General features: G+C 41.2%; 2 protein-coding genes across 4 annotated transcripts in view; one reads left to right on the top strand and one right to left on the bottom strand.

The window, feature by feature from the left end:
• Nucleotides 1–10,125, bottom strand: part of wdhd1 (WD repeat and HMG-box DNA binding protein 1) — a 73,977-nt gene extending 63,852 nt beyond the window's left edge. Inside the window, exons 1-4 of one of the 3 annotated variants that reach the window (XM_041214286.1) lie at nt 9,990–10,125; nt 9,746–9,860; nt 7,157–7,187; nt 5,429–5,521 (exon numbers count right to left, since the gene is read on the bottom strand). In XM_041214286.1, the coding sequence (XP_041070220.1) occupies nt 5,429–5,521; nt 7,157–7,176 (113 nt within the window). In that variant the 5' untranslated portion in view covers nt 7,177–7,187; nt 9,746–9,860; nt 9,990–10,125. Of the gene's footprint in view, nt 1–5,428; nt 5,522–7,156; nt 7,188–9,745; nt 9,943–9,989 lie in introns of those variants that run through there. The other 2 variants (XM_041214288.1, XM_041214287.1) reach the window with 2 other exon arrangements.
• LOC121292420 (suppressor of cytokine signaling 4-like) lies at nt 10,047–17,260 on the top strand. Its single transcript, XM_041214290.1, has 2 exons — nt 10,047–10,194; nt 14,557–17,260. The coding sequence occupies exon 2, from the start codon at nt 14,730–14,732 to the stop codon at nt 16,071–16,073; it is 1,344 nt and encodes a 447-aa protein (XP_041070224.1). The 5' UTR covers nt 10,047–10,194; nt 14,557–14,729; the 3' UTR covers nt 16,074–17,260.
• Nucleotides 17,261–17,727: the final 467 nt, after the last annotated feature.

Here is a 17,727-nt window from a genome sequence, read left to right as displayed (position 1 = left end):
TATTTACTGAATGACCCCCAAATGAAGGAATTACAACAGGATTTCATTTCTTGCAACTTTTACTTTTAACACAAATCAGAATCAATGTCAATTAAATTTGAATTTACAGACAAACGATACTTTAAATAAATAGGTAAATTTCACTTTAAATAGTCGATACAACAAAGATACATCTTACACAACCAACAGCACCTGCATCACTCCCCAAAAACATGAGGCACCATGTGCAATTCCAAAGTTCTCCAACTCTGCCTCTGGTATGTCAGATCTCACTTTCCCAATAAATGATTCGGCCCTCCAGTTGTGCTCATCGCCAGCCATATTCCATCCAACCATCCCAGGGAAGGAGATCCCCCAAATGGCACACTCCTGCAGAACCTCCTTAGTTAGGTTCGCAGCAGTCTGGATGGCACACATTCTCCAGGGACTCATTTATTCAATTCCTTTAATAAGCACCGTTGAACTGTCTGGTCAGCTCTCACAAAACCAAAGCAGTAGCAGTAGAGTTGTTCAATTGACATCTTGTAGACATGTCTTCTCTGCTCTGCTGCAGCTCTCCTTTGTGTCTGGCCACATGGCTTTCATATGTTAACTGCTTTCTTACTGGTGCTGCTTCTAGGTCAAGGATTACAGGGTCATGACGACCAATATTTCTTATTATTCAAGAAAATTACAATTGCTGCAAACCCTTAAAAGTCCTTTTCAAGCATTCTTAAAACCAATTACAGATTCCACAGACATTTTAAAGAAATTACAAATTTTCCTTATTGGACTGCTTCTGGGTCAAAGGTCAGCACACCTTATAATCAGAAGAGCAGACTTTCAACCAGTCTATCTGGGCTGGTTTCAAATTTCAGAGCTAGTGCTGAAGTAAGTGTTTGAACTTAATGTGGCACTTATGTGTTTACTTTCAACTGACACCTATTTTGCCTAGGTTGCTGCAGTTGAACAAGCTCTTATGACAAAACAAATTCAAACCATTAAGTCAATGGCACTTGTTATCATATCAACTATAATGCAATCAGATTTTTCTTTTCTGTCATCCCATATATCTATTTTTGCACTAGCCTCCAGCTATTATGCCACTTTTGATTACTCATCAGTTCTTATGCACTTAAAAAGTGTAAAGACTTCCAGATTTCCCTCTTTTGAATGAAGCAGTCCATTACTGTAAAGATCTCTACCTACCAGCTTAAACAAGAAATGGAACCACACCTACCTTATGAATTTCAAAAGTCAAATATTAGGATTTAAACTGGGTCAAGAAGTGTGCTATTTTCACCAACAAGACTGAGTACATCAAACAGATGAATGAATGGCACGAATAGAGATAAGTGCATTTGATCTGTTAGCCATTACTGAGACATGGTTCCAGGGTGACGAAGATGGGAACTAAATATTCCAAGGCTCTTGACTTTTAGAAAAGCTAGACAAATGTAAAGGAGGTTGGGTGGCCCTAATAATAAAGGATGAGTTAAAGATAATAGTAACAAAAAGATCTTAGCCCAGAAAACCAGGATATATAATCAGTTAGGGTGGAACATAATGGTATTAATCCAAAACCAAGTCTTGTTTAAACAAAGCCCATTAGAGATACAAAGGGCAACTTGGCTGAGGTCAACTGAGAAATGAGATTAAAAGATATGATGGTAGATAAGTAATAATAAACATTTAAAGAAATAATTCATAATTCTCAACAGATATACATTTCTTTGAGGAATAAAATCTCTACTGAGAAAGCGGTACAGCCAGGGCTAACTAGAGAAATTAAAAATTCTACGAGATTAAAAGACAAGGTTTCAATGTTTTGGAAAGGAGTAGTGAGCTAAGGGATTGGGAGGGTCTTAATGATCAGCAAAGTCAACACGGTTTTAGGAAACACAGATCATATTTCGCAAACCTTTTCAGCTTTTTGACAATGTAAATAGCAGGATAAATAAATTAGTTTTAGTATTTTTTGGATTTTCAGAAGGCATTTGATAAGATACCACAAAAGGTTGTTAAACGACATTAGGGCTCATGGGATTGGGGATAAAATGTTAGTATAGATTGAGCATTAGTTAACAGACAGAAAATGAAACAATTCCTCAACAGCAGGGTGGAATATCACAAAAATCGGTGCTTGGACTTCAGCCATTTACAATCTATACCAATGACTTAGATGAGGGGTTTGAATGCAATGTATTCAAGTTTGTTGATGATATAAACTAGGTGGGAAAGTAATCTAGAAGCAAATACTGCGTTTGCTGGAAATCTGAAATAAAAACAGAAAATGATGGAAAACTCAGCAGGTCTGACAGCATCTGTGGAAAGAGAAACATTGTGAGCATTTTGAGTCCGTATGACTCTTCTTCAGAACTAAAGAGAAGTAGGTGGTGGTGGAATTTTCACTGTTTAAGAGGGGTGGAGCAAGTAAAGCAGGAGAGGGCAATGATAGGTGGGGGCTAAAGAGAGATTGACAAAGGTGTCATGGACACAAAACAAAGGGATTGTTAATTGTAGCAGTAAGGGCTGAAGAAAGTGCTGATAGCGGCATAAAGGTAAGAAAGCAGAAATGTGTAAATAGCAGAACAAGGGTTGTCACTCTGTGAGAGAACAACATTGAACAAGTGACAGATGGCCCTTTTTGGGGTGGGGTGCCTAACTGTAAGATGAGGTGCTGTTTCTCCAGATGCGTTGGGCTTCACTGGAACATTGCAGCAGGCCAAGGACGGACATGTGGGCATGAGAGCAGGATGGGGTGTTGAAATGGCAAGTGACATGGAGGTCTGAGTCATGCTTCCGGACAGACCGAAGGTGTTCCGCAAAGCGGCCACCCAGTCTGCATTTGGTCTCCTCAGTGTAGAGGAGGCTGCATTCGGAGCAGCGAATTCAGTATACCAAATTGAAGGAGTTGCAAGTGAAGCACTGCTTCACCTGAAAGGGATGTTTGGGCCCTTAGACAGTGAGGAGGGAGGAGGTAAAGGGTCAGGTGTTGCACCTTCTGCGATTGCATGGGAAGGTGCTGTGGGAAGGGAATGAGGTATTGGGGGTGATGGAGGAGTGGACAAGGGTGCTCCAGAGGGAACAGTCCCTACAGAATGCTGACAGGGAGGGGGGTTTGCATTTGGTGGTGGCATCATGTTGGAGTTGGTGGAGGATTATCCTTTGAATACAGGGGCGGATGGGGTGTAGATTGAGGTCAAGGGGGACCCTATCGCAGTCATGGGAGGGAGGGGAAGGTGTGAGGGCAGAGGCTCGGGAGATGGTGGGACACGGTTGAGGGCCTTGTCAACCACAGTGGGGGGGGACGACCTCAGTTAAGGAAGAAGGAAGACATGTCAGAAGCACCATTTTGGAAGGTAGCATCATCAGAATAAACACAACCGAGGCGAAGGAATTGACAGAATGGGAGGCAGTCCTTATAGGAAGCAGGGTGAGAGGAGCTGTAGTCGAGGTAGCTGTGGATGTTGGTGGGCTTGTAATGAATATTGGTGGACAGTCTATCACCAGAAATGGAGATAGAGAAGTTAAGGAAGGGAAATGTCAGAGACGGACCATGTGAATGTGAGAGAGGGGTGGAAATTGGAAGCAAAATTGATCAATTTTTCCAGGTCCAGATGGGAGCATGAAGCGGCACAGTCATCGGTGTACCGAAAAAGAGTTGTGGGAGGGAGCCTAAGTCAGACTGGAATAAGGAATGTTCCACATACTCCTTAAAGAGACAAGCATAACTGGGGCCAGTGCACATATTTTACTTGCAGGATGTGAGGCAAAGGAGAAATTGTTCAGAGAGAGAACAAGTTCAGGCAGGTGGAGACGAGTGGTGGTGGATGGGGATTGTTCGGGCCTCTGTTCAAGGAAGAAGCAGAGAGCCCTCAGACCATCCTGCTGGGGAATGGAGGTGTAGAGGGATTGGACGTCCAAGGTAAAGAGGCAGTGGTTAGGGCCAGGGAACTGAAAATTGTTGATATGATGTAGGGCATCAGAGGAATTGCGGATGTAATTGGGAAGAGATTAGATAAGCGCAGAGAGAATGGAGTCACAATAGGAAGAAATGAATTCCGTGGGGCAGCAACAGGCCTATGAGATCAATCTACCAGGACAGTCCTATTTGTGGATTTTGGGAAGCAGGTAGAAGCGGGCTTGTCTGGGGCTAGGAGATTTTGGGGTTGGAAGCTGTGGAAAGAAGATCTCCAGAGTAGTTAAGGTCAGTGACAGTCCTGGAAACAATGGCTTGATTTTCAGTGGTGGTGTCATGGTCCGGGGGAGGTAGGAAGAAGTGTCTGAGAATTGGTGCTCAGCCTCTGCAAGGTAGAGGTCAGTACACAAGACAACAAAAATAAGCTGCGAGGAGGACACAAAGGCAAGAGATGGATATAAAATGGTAAAGTGATTGAACAAGAACGTGTAGAGGATCATGTAAGGGTGAAATTGTCCATTTTGATAAGAAGAATGGAAAAGCGAAATAGTTTTTCTTTTAAAAAGTGAGACTAATAAATTGAGCATGCAGAGGGATTTGGGAATATTTGTACATGAATCACAAAGTTAGCATGCAGGTTTAGCAAGCACTTAGAAAGGCAAATGGGCAAACATTTAGAAAGACAAATGGCATGTTAGCTTTTATTGCAAGGGAATCACAGTATAAGAGTAAGGAGGTCTTGTTGCAATGAGACAAAGCTTTGGTGAGTATTCTGGAGTATTGTGTACACTTTTGGTCTCCTTACCTTAATGAAAGATATACATGCCTTGGAAAGGGGAAACAACACAAGTTCACTAGACTGATTCCTGAGATGTGAGAGCTGTCCTATGAGAGGTTAAGTAGATTTGAACTATATTCGCTGGAGTTTACAAGAATGAGAGGCAATCTCATTGAAGCACATAAAATGCTCTCAGAACTTGAAAGGGTAGTTGTTGAGAGTTTGTTCCCCTGGTTGGAGAGTCATACTCTCAGGATAAGGGTCATTCTTTTAGAACTGATATGAGGGGAAATTTCTTCACTCAAAAGGTGTGAACCTTTGGAATTCTCTACCCGAGAGATCTGTGGCTGCTCGGTCAGTGTACAATCAAGTCAGAAATCAACATATTTTTGGGCACCAAGAGAACGGAATAAGGCGAGAAAGTGGAATTGATACAGGAGTTTAGCCAGAATCTTAATGAATGGTGCAGCAGGCTCCAGGGGCATAATGGCTTACTCATGCTCCTATATCTCATGTTATTGTTTTCTATTGAGATACTTGGGAGAAGATAGGAAGTGAAGAATTTTCAAATTACTCTCTCAACCAGCAGGATTGAGAAAAGGCTCAAATGAGGTCATGTGCTCACCGAGTCAGCAATGATATAAAAGGCACAAGAGAGGAGACAGTCAGTGCTTATAGATATGAACTTTTTGAAAAAGAACAAAAAAGTTGAGCTCAGTCAGGCCAGGCTACAACAAGGTGTACCTTACCTTCCATTTTCATCAAAACAGACACCTGTGTATCCATCCGGATGAGCATAGCGCATTGGCTTTCTCTCAGCTGGCATCTTAGTTTGCTTTGTCCTAATAAAAGAAAAAATAATATTCAAAGAATGTAAAAGTACAGAAAGGTTTGTAGGTTATGCCACTTTCCATACCAGCACTTGTCATGAAGCTATTAATGTATATATTATTGGAAAATATTTTTCTTTTAAAATAGAGGTTTAGTCTGTGGGTGTGTGTCTTAATTGGATTAAAGCCAGCTAGTCTGGGTGCTTTGATGTGTACAAGTTTTAAATGTAAGAAAGATAGCGTGTATTTGCATTTTTTGAATACAGCATTTGAGAAGTGGGGTGAAAACTACCACCTAGCTAGCAGATACCAATATGTTTATATTACTAATAAAATTGGTACTATGAAAGGGGTTTGATTGTTAAAAGGTGGAGTTCAAAGAGGCTGGTGATATAATGAGAATTTACATTCAATGAGTGATGCTAGGTATAACTTCAGCAGTGTTGTGTGTGTGTACAGCAGAGGCAATGTGAGATCAAAAGCAGCTGTAAGCCTCCAATTGTCTCCACAGGAACCAAAGTGAAAAGAACCTAATTTTGAATTCCTACGGTGAAAATGCTTTGCCTGGTGTTTGGTTAAGTCTACGGATTGTTGTTGCCTTAATGGAGATTAGTTTGGGAACTTGTTAAATGATAGTAATACTTTGTAGCCATGTATCTGTGTCTAATGTGTTATAACTTAATAAAATGATTCATTTAGTTTAATATAAAACCTCTCGAGAACTAGTGGCCTGATTCCTGAATTTAGCTCAAACATACCACTTAAAACTATAGGTTATGACAGTTGTTTAAAGATTCCCTCTGGGATTTTTAAATAACTCAGCTTTACCAACTGCATTGATCATAACACATTTTTGATATGTTTTTTCCCTCAACTAAGGCCCCCCCCCCACCAAACATGGTTGAGTGGGCCCTCAATCATGTCCTCTTAATAATTTCTTTTAATCTCACTTCTCTTCCTTCACAGAACGATAGGGCTTCTTTGTCCTCACCTTCCATCCCATGAGCCTCCACATGCAACAGATCATCCTCCGCATTTCTGCCACCAACATGATGCCACCAAATACATCTTCCCCTCTCCTTTCAACATCCCACTGGGATCGTTTCCCCCACGATAGCCTGGCCCAAGCCTCATCAACAACACGTCCCCTTCTCACAGCACCTTTCCATGCAAGTGCAGGAATCGCATCACCTGTCCATTTACCTCTTCCCTCCCATCATCTCAGGCCCCAGATGGCAATTCACTCGTACTCCTTTCAATTTAGTATATTATATTTGCTGCTCAGGATGCAGTCTCCTCTTGACTTGAGAAATCAAACGCAGATTAGGTGACCTTGTGGAACACCACCGTTCAGTCAGCAAAAACCCAAGCTTCTGTTAGGCTGTCATTTTAATTCTCTGCCCCACTCCAATCTCTCTCTCTCTTCAACCACTGTTCCAATGAAGCTCACAATAAGCTGGAAGAATAGCACCTCATTTTTCAACAAAGCCTTTTACAGCCTTGTAGACTTAGCCCGGAATTCAAAAATCTTAGATCATAAACTTTGCCTCATTTGTTTTGGATGGTATCTGTTGATAATGCTGCTATTTCCATTTACTTCTCCTCTATATTCATCTCTTGTTCCTTGGTTCTCCCCGTTTTGCCTACCTTTTGTCATTTAGTTCCATCTCAGGATGATCTGAGGGATATGAACAGATATAAGGACATTTGAATTAGGAGGAGTAGGCCACTCAAGCCTGGTCCACCATTCAATAAGATCATGGCTGATTTAATTTCATCCTCAACTTCACATTCCTGCCTATCCCCAATAACCTTTCACCTCCTTGGTTATCAAGAATCTCTCTACTTCTGCCTTAAAGATATTCAAAGACTTTGCATCAACCACCTTTTCAGGGAGAAAATTCCAAAGTCTCACAACACTTAGGGAAAACATTTTTCCTCATCTCTGTCTTAAATGGCCAACCCCTTATTTTTAAATAGTGGCCCCTAGTTCTAGATTCTCCCACAAGAGGAAACATCCTTTCCACGTCCACCCTGTCAAATCCCCTCAGGCTCTTATATGTTTCAATCAAGTTGTCTTTTACTCTTCTAAACTCCAGCAGATACAAGCCTAGTCTGTCCAGCCTTTCCTCAGAAGACAACCCATCCACTCCAGGTATTAGTCTGGTAAACCTTTTCTGAACTGCTGCCAATGCATTTACATCTTTCTTTGAATAAGGAGATCAATACTGTACACAGTACTCCTGATGTGGTCTCACCCATGCCCTGTATAAGTGAAGCATAACCTCCCTACTCGTGTATTCAATTCCCTTTGCAACAACTCCACTTCTTCCTTGAATGGAGGCCCAATCAGTTTCAATCGACCACAACCACCTGGCTGAACTTGTTCTTGATTGAACAATTTCTCCTTTAACTCATAACACTTGCGATATAAAACCTTTTACTTCAGGAAGTGGGTAAATGTGGTATTGGGCATAGATTCAACAAATGCCAAAAACTATTGAGCTTTTCAAATTGGTTTGAAATTTAAGGGTTGCCAGAGGTGTTGGTATCAGATAATGGTCCACAGTCAGTAGAGTTTGAAATTTCCTAAATAAGAATGGAGTCAAAAACACTAGTACCACTAAATCACCCAGAATCGAATGGTGCTGCAGAAAGAAGTGAACAGATAGTGACGAGGTTTTTGCAGAAAAATTTGCTAGATGGCACGCTGGGCAATCATTTCTCTTAGACACAGGCTAGGCAATTTTCTGCTCTCTTACGGAATAACTTCACAATCTGCAACAGGTTGATCACCTTACAAGTTAGCAGTTAAACACACTCTTTAGGGCAAAGTTTGGTTTACTTAAGCCTGACATCAATAACAAAGTAAGAGAAAAGCAAGACAAAGATGAATCATGATACACCAGGCATGAAACTTAAGAGAGTTCAGTGGTGGTCAGAAGGTTATGGTGAAAAGCCGCCATGGTGATAAGAAGTATGTGATTGGAATTGTTGTAAAGAGACTAGGTACATTCATATATCTAATGAAAATTGAAGAGCAATTCCATCAGTCATATAGATCATTTGCTTGAAAGCAGAAAACTTACAATGGGAAAGCATGAGAAACCTCCTATAGTCCACATTCTTCCTCACAGATCCAAGTGAAAGAAAGTGAAAGTCGCAAAAAATCTGAAAGTTTGCCGGCATCTCAGAATCCACCGGTACAGCCAAGTGAGTCAGGGTCTTTGATTAAGACAAATCAATCAATGTCACAGTCCCAACCATTAAGTAGAGGTATTAATCAAAATCAAAGTTCCAGCAGAGTCAGAGATGTTGAGAGAGTAGAAACAAGGCAATGAAAATGGAAAGAGATACCCAGGCAGAAACAGAAAGAAGCCAGATAGTTCCAATTAACCTTTGTATGAAGGAAGAGGAGATAAATTATTCTTTTAATTATTTCTTGTCAAATGATGGTACTTTTGTTAGGCACATACTAGTGTTAAGAATTTTAAAAATTATACATAAATGACTGGTAATTTTGGTCATATCTACATTTGGGTTGTAATTACAGTAAAACCAACCTGTTGAATTTTCAGGTATTGATGAAATGGGCTCAATCATATTGTATTCTGGGAAATTATGTATTTTTTTATTCTTTCATGGGCTGTGGGCATTGCTAGCAAGGCCAGCATTTGTCGCACTGAGTGGTGTGCTAGGCAATTTCAGAGGGCATTTAAAACTTAACCACACTGCTATAGATTTGGAGCCACATTTAGGCCAAACCAAGCAAAAAAGGCAGATTTCCTTCCCTACAGCACATTAGTGAACCAGGTGGATTTTTACAACAATGATAGTTGTCATGGTTTATTAACTGGATTAGTAGTCCAATGACAATACGACTAAACCACCGTCTCCGCTTGTAACATTTTAAAACATAAGTTTCTTTTAACGTAGCTACAGAATGTAACTGCAAGTTCTGAGCATTTTGAAATGTTGCCCTCACTGTGGGGAAGGTGTAAATAAACTTAATTCAACAATGACTGCTTGTAGTTGAGCACAGTGTTAGTCTTACCCAGTGCCATACACAAGGACGATTGCAAACCCCCCCGTCAACCAAAGTCAAACTGCATTTTTGAAAAATACAAAGCAAATCAATACATTGTCAGCGAATGGTGGATTGTTTGAGGAGCCCGAATGGCCAGCACGTTAATCAGTAGGAAAAAGGCAACAAGAATGCAGAGCCTGCAGACTCACGGTGGGCATCAGCTGGGGTGGGGTAAAGGGGATCAGTCTCCCGGCTCCCGAACTCTCTCTAGCTCCAGCCGCCGACAAATTCCGCAGCAACTTCACGTTTCCCGCCAACCACCTCCTCCGACACGTCATTGACAACGCCAGATAAAAAAGAGAAAATATAAAATATAAATAATACCGATTATTAAATTGGAGTTTCATATTTTTTTTTTACAAATTTCTGCTAATATAAAGAGTTTTCTTTTACTATAAGGTTAATCCTTAACATCGGAGGGTCTATTGTCCTGACGTCATGTCCGGGTCAGGGAAGCCGGGCTGTCATGTGGTTCCGGCTGACGTCACTGAGGGGGTGTGGTCACGAGGAGAGCTCTCGTGGCCGGGACGATTTTCCTGAAGCAGCTTCCCGGGCGCATGTGAGCATCGTGATGGCGGCTTGTGTAGGCAGCGCAGAGGTAACTGTAAAAATAGGTATCAATCATCAAAGATGTCAGCTGCATTGGGGGTGGAGCCGGAGTAACCCACACATCTCCCATCCCCGGCCTCTCACTCACCCTTACAAAACAGCCCACCCACACCCTCACAAACCCCCCCTTCCCCCACACCCTCACAAACCCCCCCTTCCCCCACACCCTCACAAACCCCCCTTCCCCCACACCCTCACAAACCCCCCCCTTCCCCCACACCCTCACAAACCCCCCCTTCCCCCACACCCTCACAAACCCCTCCCCTTCCCCTGCCCCCTCGCGGACCCCCCTTCCCTATCTGCAGACCTCCACCCCCCCCACGAACCTCCCCCTCCCCCTCCTCCTCCCCCCTCGCGAACCTCCCCCTCCGCCAATCCCTCTTCCTCCTCCTTTTCCCCCCCCGATCCCCCTTCTCCATCTCCTCCTGCTCCCCCTCCGCAAACATCCCCCTCCCACCCCGATCCCCCATTCTCCCTCTCTCCTCCTCCCCCATCCCCCCTTCTCCTCCTCTCCCCCCCCCCCGCAAACCTCCCCCGATCCCCCCTTCTCCTCTTCCTCCTCCCCCCCCACATCCCCTCTCTGTTCCCTGCTCCTCCCCCTGATTCACCGTTTCCCCCCTCCCCCACCTTCCCTGTTTCCCTCTTCTCTGATTTCCCCCACTTCCCTCAATTCCCCTTCCGCCGCCTCCCTACGATTCCCCTTCCCGGTTCAACCCTCCACCCTCCTCACCAGTTTCACCCCTTTCTACCCCCACCATATTCCTATCCCGCCCATGGTGCGCCCGCCCCCCCCCCCCCCCCCCCCCCCCCATGCAGTCCTTCCCTCCTCCCCCTCCCCAATCCCCCTCACCTCCCCCTCTGATTTCCCCTCACCTCCCCCACCCCATTCCCCCTCCATTGTCCAGCACTTTATATTTTTAATTCAGCTTTCCAGTGTCCCCAATATTTTGCTTTTTTATTACTGGCTTAAATTCTGTGTCCAATTATATGAATTACTTCAGAAGTGCTGGAAAAACACTACAGGTCTGGCAGCACCTGTGGGGAGAGAAAACATAGTTAACTTTTCAAGTCCACTGTGACTCTTTAGAACTGAAGAGAAGTAGAAATGTGATGGGTTTTATGCTGTTAAGGTAGTGAGGAAGGTAGTACAAAAAGGAAGATTAAGTAGAGATTGGGAGAGATTAAATGACAAATATGTCATGGAACAAAAGGCAATGGTCACAGTGAAGCATTTTTTTTTCTTCATCCCTAGTTGCCCTTGCCTTCTTGAACCACTGAAGTCCAAGTGGTGTAGGTACATCTGCAGTGCTGTTAGGAAGGGAGTTCCAGGATTTTGACCCAGTGATAGTGAGAAGGAATGGCGATATATTTCCAAGTCAGGATGGCGATTGACTTGGAGAGAAACTTTCAAGTGGTCATGTTCCCATCTATCTGCTTTTCCGGTGCCTAGGCCAGGTGGTCCGTCCAGTTTCATTCCTTATTTGTGACTTTGTAGCAGTTTGATGCAACTGAGTGGTTTGCTAGGCTATTTCAGATAGGCATTTAAGAGTCCCCTTGGATTTACTTGTAGGCCAGGTAAGGATGGCAGACTTCCAAACTTAAAGGACATTAGTGAACCAGGTGGGTCTTTACAACAATCAACAATGCTTTCATGGTCATCATCAGACTTTTAATTGAATTCAAATTCCACCATCTGCCGTGGAACCCTAGTCCCCAGAGCATTACCCTGGATAGCCCAGCGATAATACCACTATGCCATCGCCTCCCCAGAGTGTGTTAATGACAGAATAAAAGGATAGCTATGTGTGAAAACAAGATACAGACTGGCACTTGGTTTAAAAAAATCAAAATGGAGGACAAAGTTCACAGTCTGAAGTTGTTGAGCTCATGAATTTATGCCAATTTTGATGCACTCATGAAGTGTATTTTTTTTTTGCTTTCCAACAGCTTATCAATCCTCTTTGAGTTGCCTCCAGTACTGAACTCCATAGTTGGGCATCCCTTGGCTGAGGCTGTGCAAATTTGAGTATCATTTAGCTTCTCATTGAGGATTTTCATACCATATTTATGCCATTACAGTCATAAATCAGCATAATCACATGACAGTCACAGATTGAACAATGTTGAATACATTGTGTGGGGTTTAGAGGACTGATAACAGCATTCCTTATTTGCATAATAACCTAACTGATTTTTAAAGTAGTAGACGTTCTTTCAGATGGCATGCTTTATTTTAAAATAAAGCCCTATTCCCCCAATTTTAAACAGTCAAATGGGTGGACATGGTAGTCAGCTTATCATTTCTGGTATATTTGCATTAGCACCTGTGACATAAGCTAAAGCTGCAGATGGGAATGTTACAGCTACAGAGTTCTCAGCCTGCTTATATCTTAGCTGGTCAGAACAACAGGAGGTCTACACCTTCTATTTAAAATATATGTTTTTTAAATTGGCATCTCATTGGTTTAATCGTAATTATACAAAATATGTTGCCAATAATACCAGCTTACTATTTCATTGGCAGAATTGTATAGTCAATAATCAATTTGTTTCAACTTTGATGCATTGTGTAGAAGAAGAGGTTTGTGTGTGGAGACCTGCATAATGACTTATGGGAACATATGAGCAGGGGTAGACCATTTACTCCCTCAACCCTGTTTCATTATTCAATGAGATCATGGCTGACCTGCAAACTAACTCCAAGTACCTGCCTTGACCTCATATACTTGGATACCTTTGGCTAACAAGAATCTTATCAATCTCAATTTTAAATGTAACAATCCAACATCAATTGCTATTTTCAGAAAGGAGCTCCAAACTTCTACCATGAAGTGTTCTCTATTTTCATTATAATTTTTGACTATACCCCAGTCCTATACTCAACTAACAGAAATAGTTTCTCCCTATGTACCCTATCTGTTTCCCTTAATATCTTGAAAACTTTGATCAGTTCACCCTTTAACCTTGCAACCTTTTCTCTTAATTTATCCCAAAATGAGTTGACTTGTAAATGACACAGCTAAACTTGTCTAGAAACATCCATGAAATACATTTTGGCACTTCACATGTATTAAGCTTAAGAAATGGGATATTGACCATGTGGTGATGTCACAAATGACTAGTCAGTTTATCTTTTCAGGGGTGCTGGTTCAGGCCTTGAATACATAAAAGCTGCAAATCTTCAAAGTCACTATTAAGGTGTTTTTCTGAAAAATATGAATTACCGGTTTAAATTTTCATCTTCATGTGGGTGGTAATCTGGCAGAGCGGACTGCACCATTTTACAGAATCCATCCAATTTTCATTCCAGTGTTCTACAATTCTAAGATCTACCTACTTTATTTTAAGTATCTTGTCCTTTTTTCCTGTTTTTGATAGCAACACAGGAGATCAAATGCCTGGCCTCTGCTCAGCATCTCACAAAGGCATGGCTTAAATCAATGCTAACCTTGAATGAAGCATGAATATGGTTCAAGCTGTGATACTTTATTTTTTGTTATCTATTTATTTTAGTTTTCTTGGAATAATATTTGTTAAAATGTCTTTCCGCTTTCAATTTATTTATTTTGCATCAGCCTTGGTTCAGTGGTAGCACTATTGCCTCTTAGTCAGAGGTCAAAGGTTCAAGCCTCACTTCAGAAGCTTGCGTACAGAATCTAGGCTGATGCTTCAGTGCAGTATAGAGGGAGGGATGCACCATTTAGCATGCCACCTTTCAGATGAGTCATGAATCCTCTCTGGTGGATGTAAAAGATGGGTGGTAACATCAGTTTAGATAATGTACTTAACAACAGCAACTTGTATTTATATAGCATCTTAACAAAGAAAAACGGTTCATGGCACAACACAAGTATAATCGGACAAAAATTGATGCCAAAGATTGACTAAAAACTTTTTAAGCAGAGTTTTGGAGGTAGAGAGGTATGGTGAGAAAATTTCAGAGCTTAACAGCTTAAGGCACAGCTGCTGATTTTTGCAACATAGGGAGTGAAGAACGTGCACAATGCCAGAATTGGAGGAACATAGGACTTAAGAGCAGGTGTAGGCCATTCAGCCTGTTGAGCCTGCTCCACCATTCAATACAATCATGGCTGATCTGGTTGTTGTCTCAACTCCACTTTCCTGTCTGCCAAGTTTTTCAAGGGTTCTAGGGCTTGAGATTATAGAAATAGGGAGGAGAGAGTTTGTGAAGGGACTTGAATATTCAAACCGTGGATGTGCCGCTTGAATTTGCACGTTTCTGGTTAGAGATGTAATTGCTACCACTGAATCAGGCTGACCTATTCAGTCTTGTAACATATCTCTACATCTTAGTTAAGAGTGAAGCACTAATTGTTTTCTTTTTATGCAGATGTTCTCATTTGAAGAAGCACAGTGGAATTGTCTGTACAGCAGTCAGATGAAATAGCTCAAGTGAAAGCCAGCAAAATCGTGAACTTGGCATTATTCATTCAAAGTGCTACAAAGATCCTGAATTAACTGGATGCATGTAAATCTCTAACTGCTTCAAAGTTAGTTAAAAGAATGTCACAACAAAGAGGAGCAGCATCTGAAAACTTGGATGTAAAACCTAAGGTCAACCAAGGGAACAGTGTTGACCATAGGGATGGTTATACTTGGAGTAGTAAGAAACGTTCACGATCTTCCAAAATGGATACTCCTTCAGTTGGAGGGGTGGGGGCTCTTGCTGGGATATCGTCAACTGCTTCACGAAGGGAGAGAAAACTCAGCTCTCCTGGACCTGAGCTGGATCTTGAAGATTCATGTTCACACAAGCTGTCTAGTCGATCACTGAAGCAGAAGATCCAAGATGCAGTAGCTCAGTGTTTCCCTCTTAAGATGCATAACCATAAAAACTCTGCTTTAATTTCCAAAAGTAAAATCCACATTCGTGATCTGCTGGTGGATAATTGCCCATTTCCAATTGGATCTGAGCTGGCTCAAAAATGGCACTTGATTAATTGGCATGCAATTCCATTGACTCAAAGCTGTGGAATCTGGGAAGGCTCAGAAGTGGGATTTGATGAACATGAACTAGAAGAAGGGTGCAGAATGAGTATTGAACTAGAGGTGGACCCTCCAGACACACACATTCGTACACTTGAAGTGATTTCTCAGATTAATGCTTTGCACAAACAGAACTCTGAAGTGGAGCACGGAATGAATGAATTAGCATGTGACAATAGCACAACGTTTCATTCGAATGATTCAGACTCTGATGAGGAACTGATGGCTCTTTTCACAGATTCTGAAAATCAGAATAGCACCAAACAGGATTTTGAGAATAATTGCAGTTGGCTAGCACCCTTTCACAAATACCACACTGAGTTTGGCTACATCTACCGCTTAGTCCCAGATCTATTTTGGATCAGTAATAATCCATGTTACTGGGGTGTAATGGATAGATATGGAGCTGAGGCTCTGTTAGAGGGTAAACCAGAAGGTACATATTTGCTCAGAGACTCTGCCCAGGAGGACTACCTCTTCTCTGTCAGTTTCAGACGTTATAGCCGCTCTCTCCATGCTAGAATTGAACAGTGGAACCATAACTTTAGTTTTGATGCCCATGATCCCTGTGTTTTTCATGCACCCAGCGTAACTGGCCTTTTGGAACATTACAGGGACCCAAACTCATGTATGTTCTTTGAACCACTGTTGTCACTTCCACTAAACAGGACTTTTCCATTTTCACTTCAGCGCCTTTGCAGAGCTGTAATTTGCAGCTCCACAACTTATGAAGGAATTGATGCTCTTCCTATACCACCATCATTGAAAGTTTACTTGAAAGAATACCATTACAAACAAAAAATAAGAGTGCTCAAGATCAGCGCACAACAATGGTATGGTGGATTGAAAGGCAATCAGTAAATTTAAGAGCTACAAGAAAGATTTTTAAAGACCACCAGGAACATTTCTACACTATAAAGAAACTTAAGTGTTTGTCTTAAACAGAAGTTTATTGGCACTCTGTTATGCTGCAGGTTTTGCTTGAAGACTGCTAACTTTCAAACCTTATCTTCTACTTTATTTGGGTATTCAGGATTAATTTTCTCCCCCTTATTCATCACTGCAGTTAAACTAATGTACCTTGTCTAATGGGATGAATCATTTGCGCATGTCTTCTGTAGGTTATGACACTTTAGATGTTTTGCCTACAAAGCACTTGTCATGTTGAGGTGGAAATTAAAGACTGAAAGTTCAGTTCTGAAGCCAAGATTTTCACTAAAATGTACTTTTGGTAGAAAGTCTTGAAAACATTTGACATGTATATCACAATTTTATTTGCACTTTTTTGTACTCTTTCAAAGATGTTCATTAGCTTATCTGAAGCTTTAATTATGTAACATGGATTGTTGCAATGTAATTTTGTAAATTCATTTTACATGAGTAAAATCTCGAACAGAAATATTGCTGTTTGAAGTTTTGTTTCGCATAATGTTGCAAATTTGATCTTGGCGAAGATTCAAGTATCCTACTTAGTGTACTATTACTCATATATATTTTGTAATGCATGACCTGTATCTGAATCAAAAGCAGAAAATGGTGCAAACAGACAACAGTTCAGCATCTGCAGAAAAAACAATTAGGTTGACTTTTTGGATGCAGACACATCTGCAGAACACTCTGAAAGTACGCAGTTTTATCCCTTTTAGGTCCAAAGTGGATATCTCGTATTTGTCTATGTTGAAATCCATTTGTCACAGTTTTGCCCTTTCACAATCTATTAATACCTTTGTAATTTTAAGCTTCATCAGAAATTGGATATGCAGCTCTATCCCATCATTAATAAATATGGTAAACAGGTGATAAATACCATAGAAAACAGAATGAGTCACTTAGATGGACCTTCTATTTATGTGTAGATTCCCAATTTATTACAGAATACATTAAAAATGAATGTTACTGCAAAGGATGAAGTAAAGTTGATGAGAGCTATTGTAATGTATATATCATATTTGTAAAGTACAAGGTCTTCCATGTTCAAATGAGTCAAAAGCAAAATGACATCCCCACAATCTTTTGAGTAAGAATAAAGCAGAAGTTGATCATCCAAACTGTGTAGTAAAATAGCAAGTGATTGGTACTTCAGGATAATTTAACAGTGCCAGCTATATGCTTCATCAACTCTAATACCCAAGTGTTACAAGTGAAACTGGCAATGTTAAGTAGATGTATTGACACTATCGATGACATTGAAGTGAAGCAATGTTAAATGAGTTGACATTAAACAAGGACTTGCTGTATTAATATGCTTGGGATAAAGCCAACCATCTGACTTGGTTTAATTCCCACTTTGGAATTTTCTGATGGCTATCATGTGACTCCATTTAATATTGATGTACAGAGCCACTTAAGTAATTTAGAATTTAACAATGAAAATGATCTTGTATGAAGATGGAACAGGAAATTTAGATAATCTTAATCTGTGCACATTCACTTCTTATATCCTGAAATATGCTCTTAGCCTAAATGTTGTCACCATTGAGGTTTAGAAATGTAAAAACATTCTATATTAAATATA

The sequence above is a fragment of the Carcharodon carcharias genome, chromosome 20, assembly GCF_017639515.1.
Source record: "Carcharodon carcharias isolate sCarCar2 chromosome 20, sCarCar2.pri, whole genome shotgun sequence".
Lineage (NCBI taxonomy): Eukaryota > Metazoa > Chordata > Chondrichthyes > Lamniformes > Lamnidae > Carcharodon > Carcharodon carcharias.
Note: the sequence above shows the minus strand (reverse complement) of the source record. Positions and strands in the feature narration are given on the sequence as shown.

Coding starts and splice junctions, on each gene's coding strand:
- LOC121292420 (XM_041214290.1), top strand. CDS start 14,730: ATGTCACAACAAAGAGGAGCAGCATCTGAAAACTTGGATGTAAAACCT.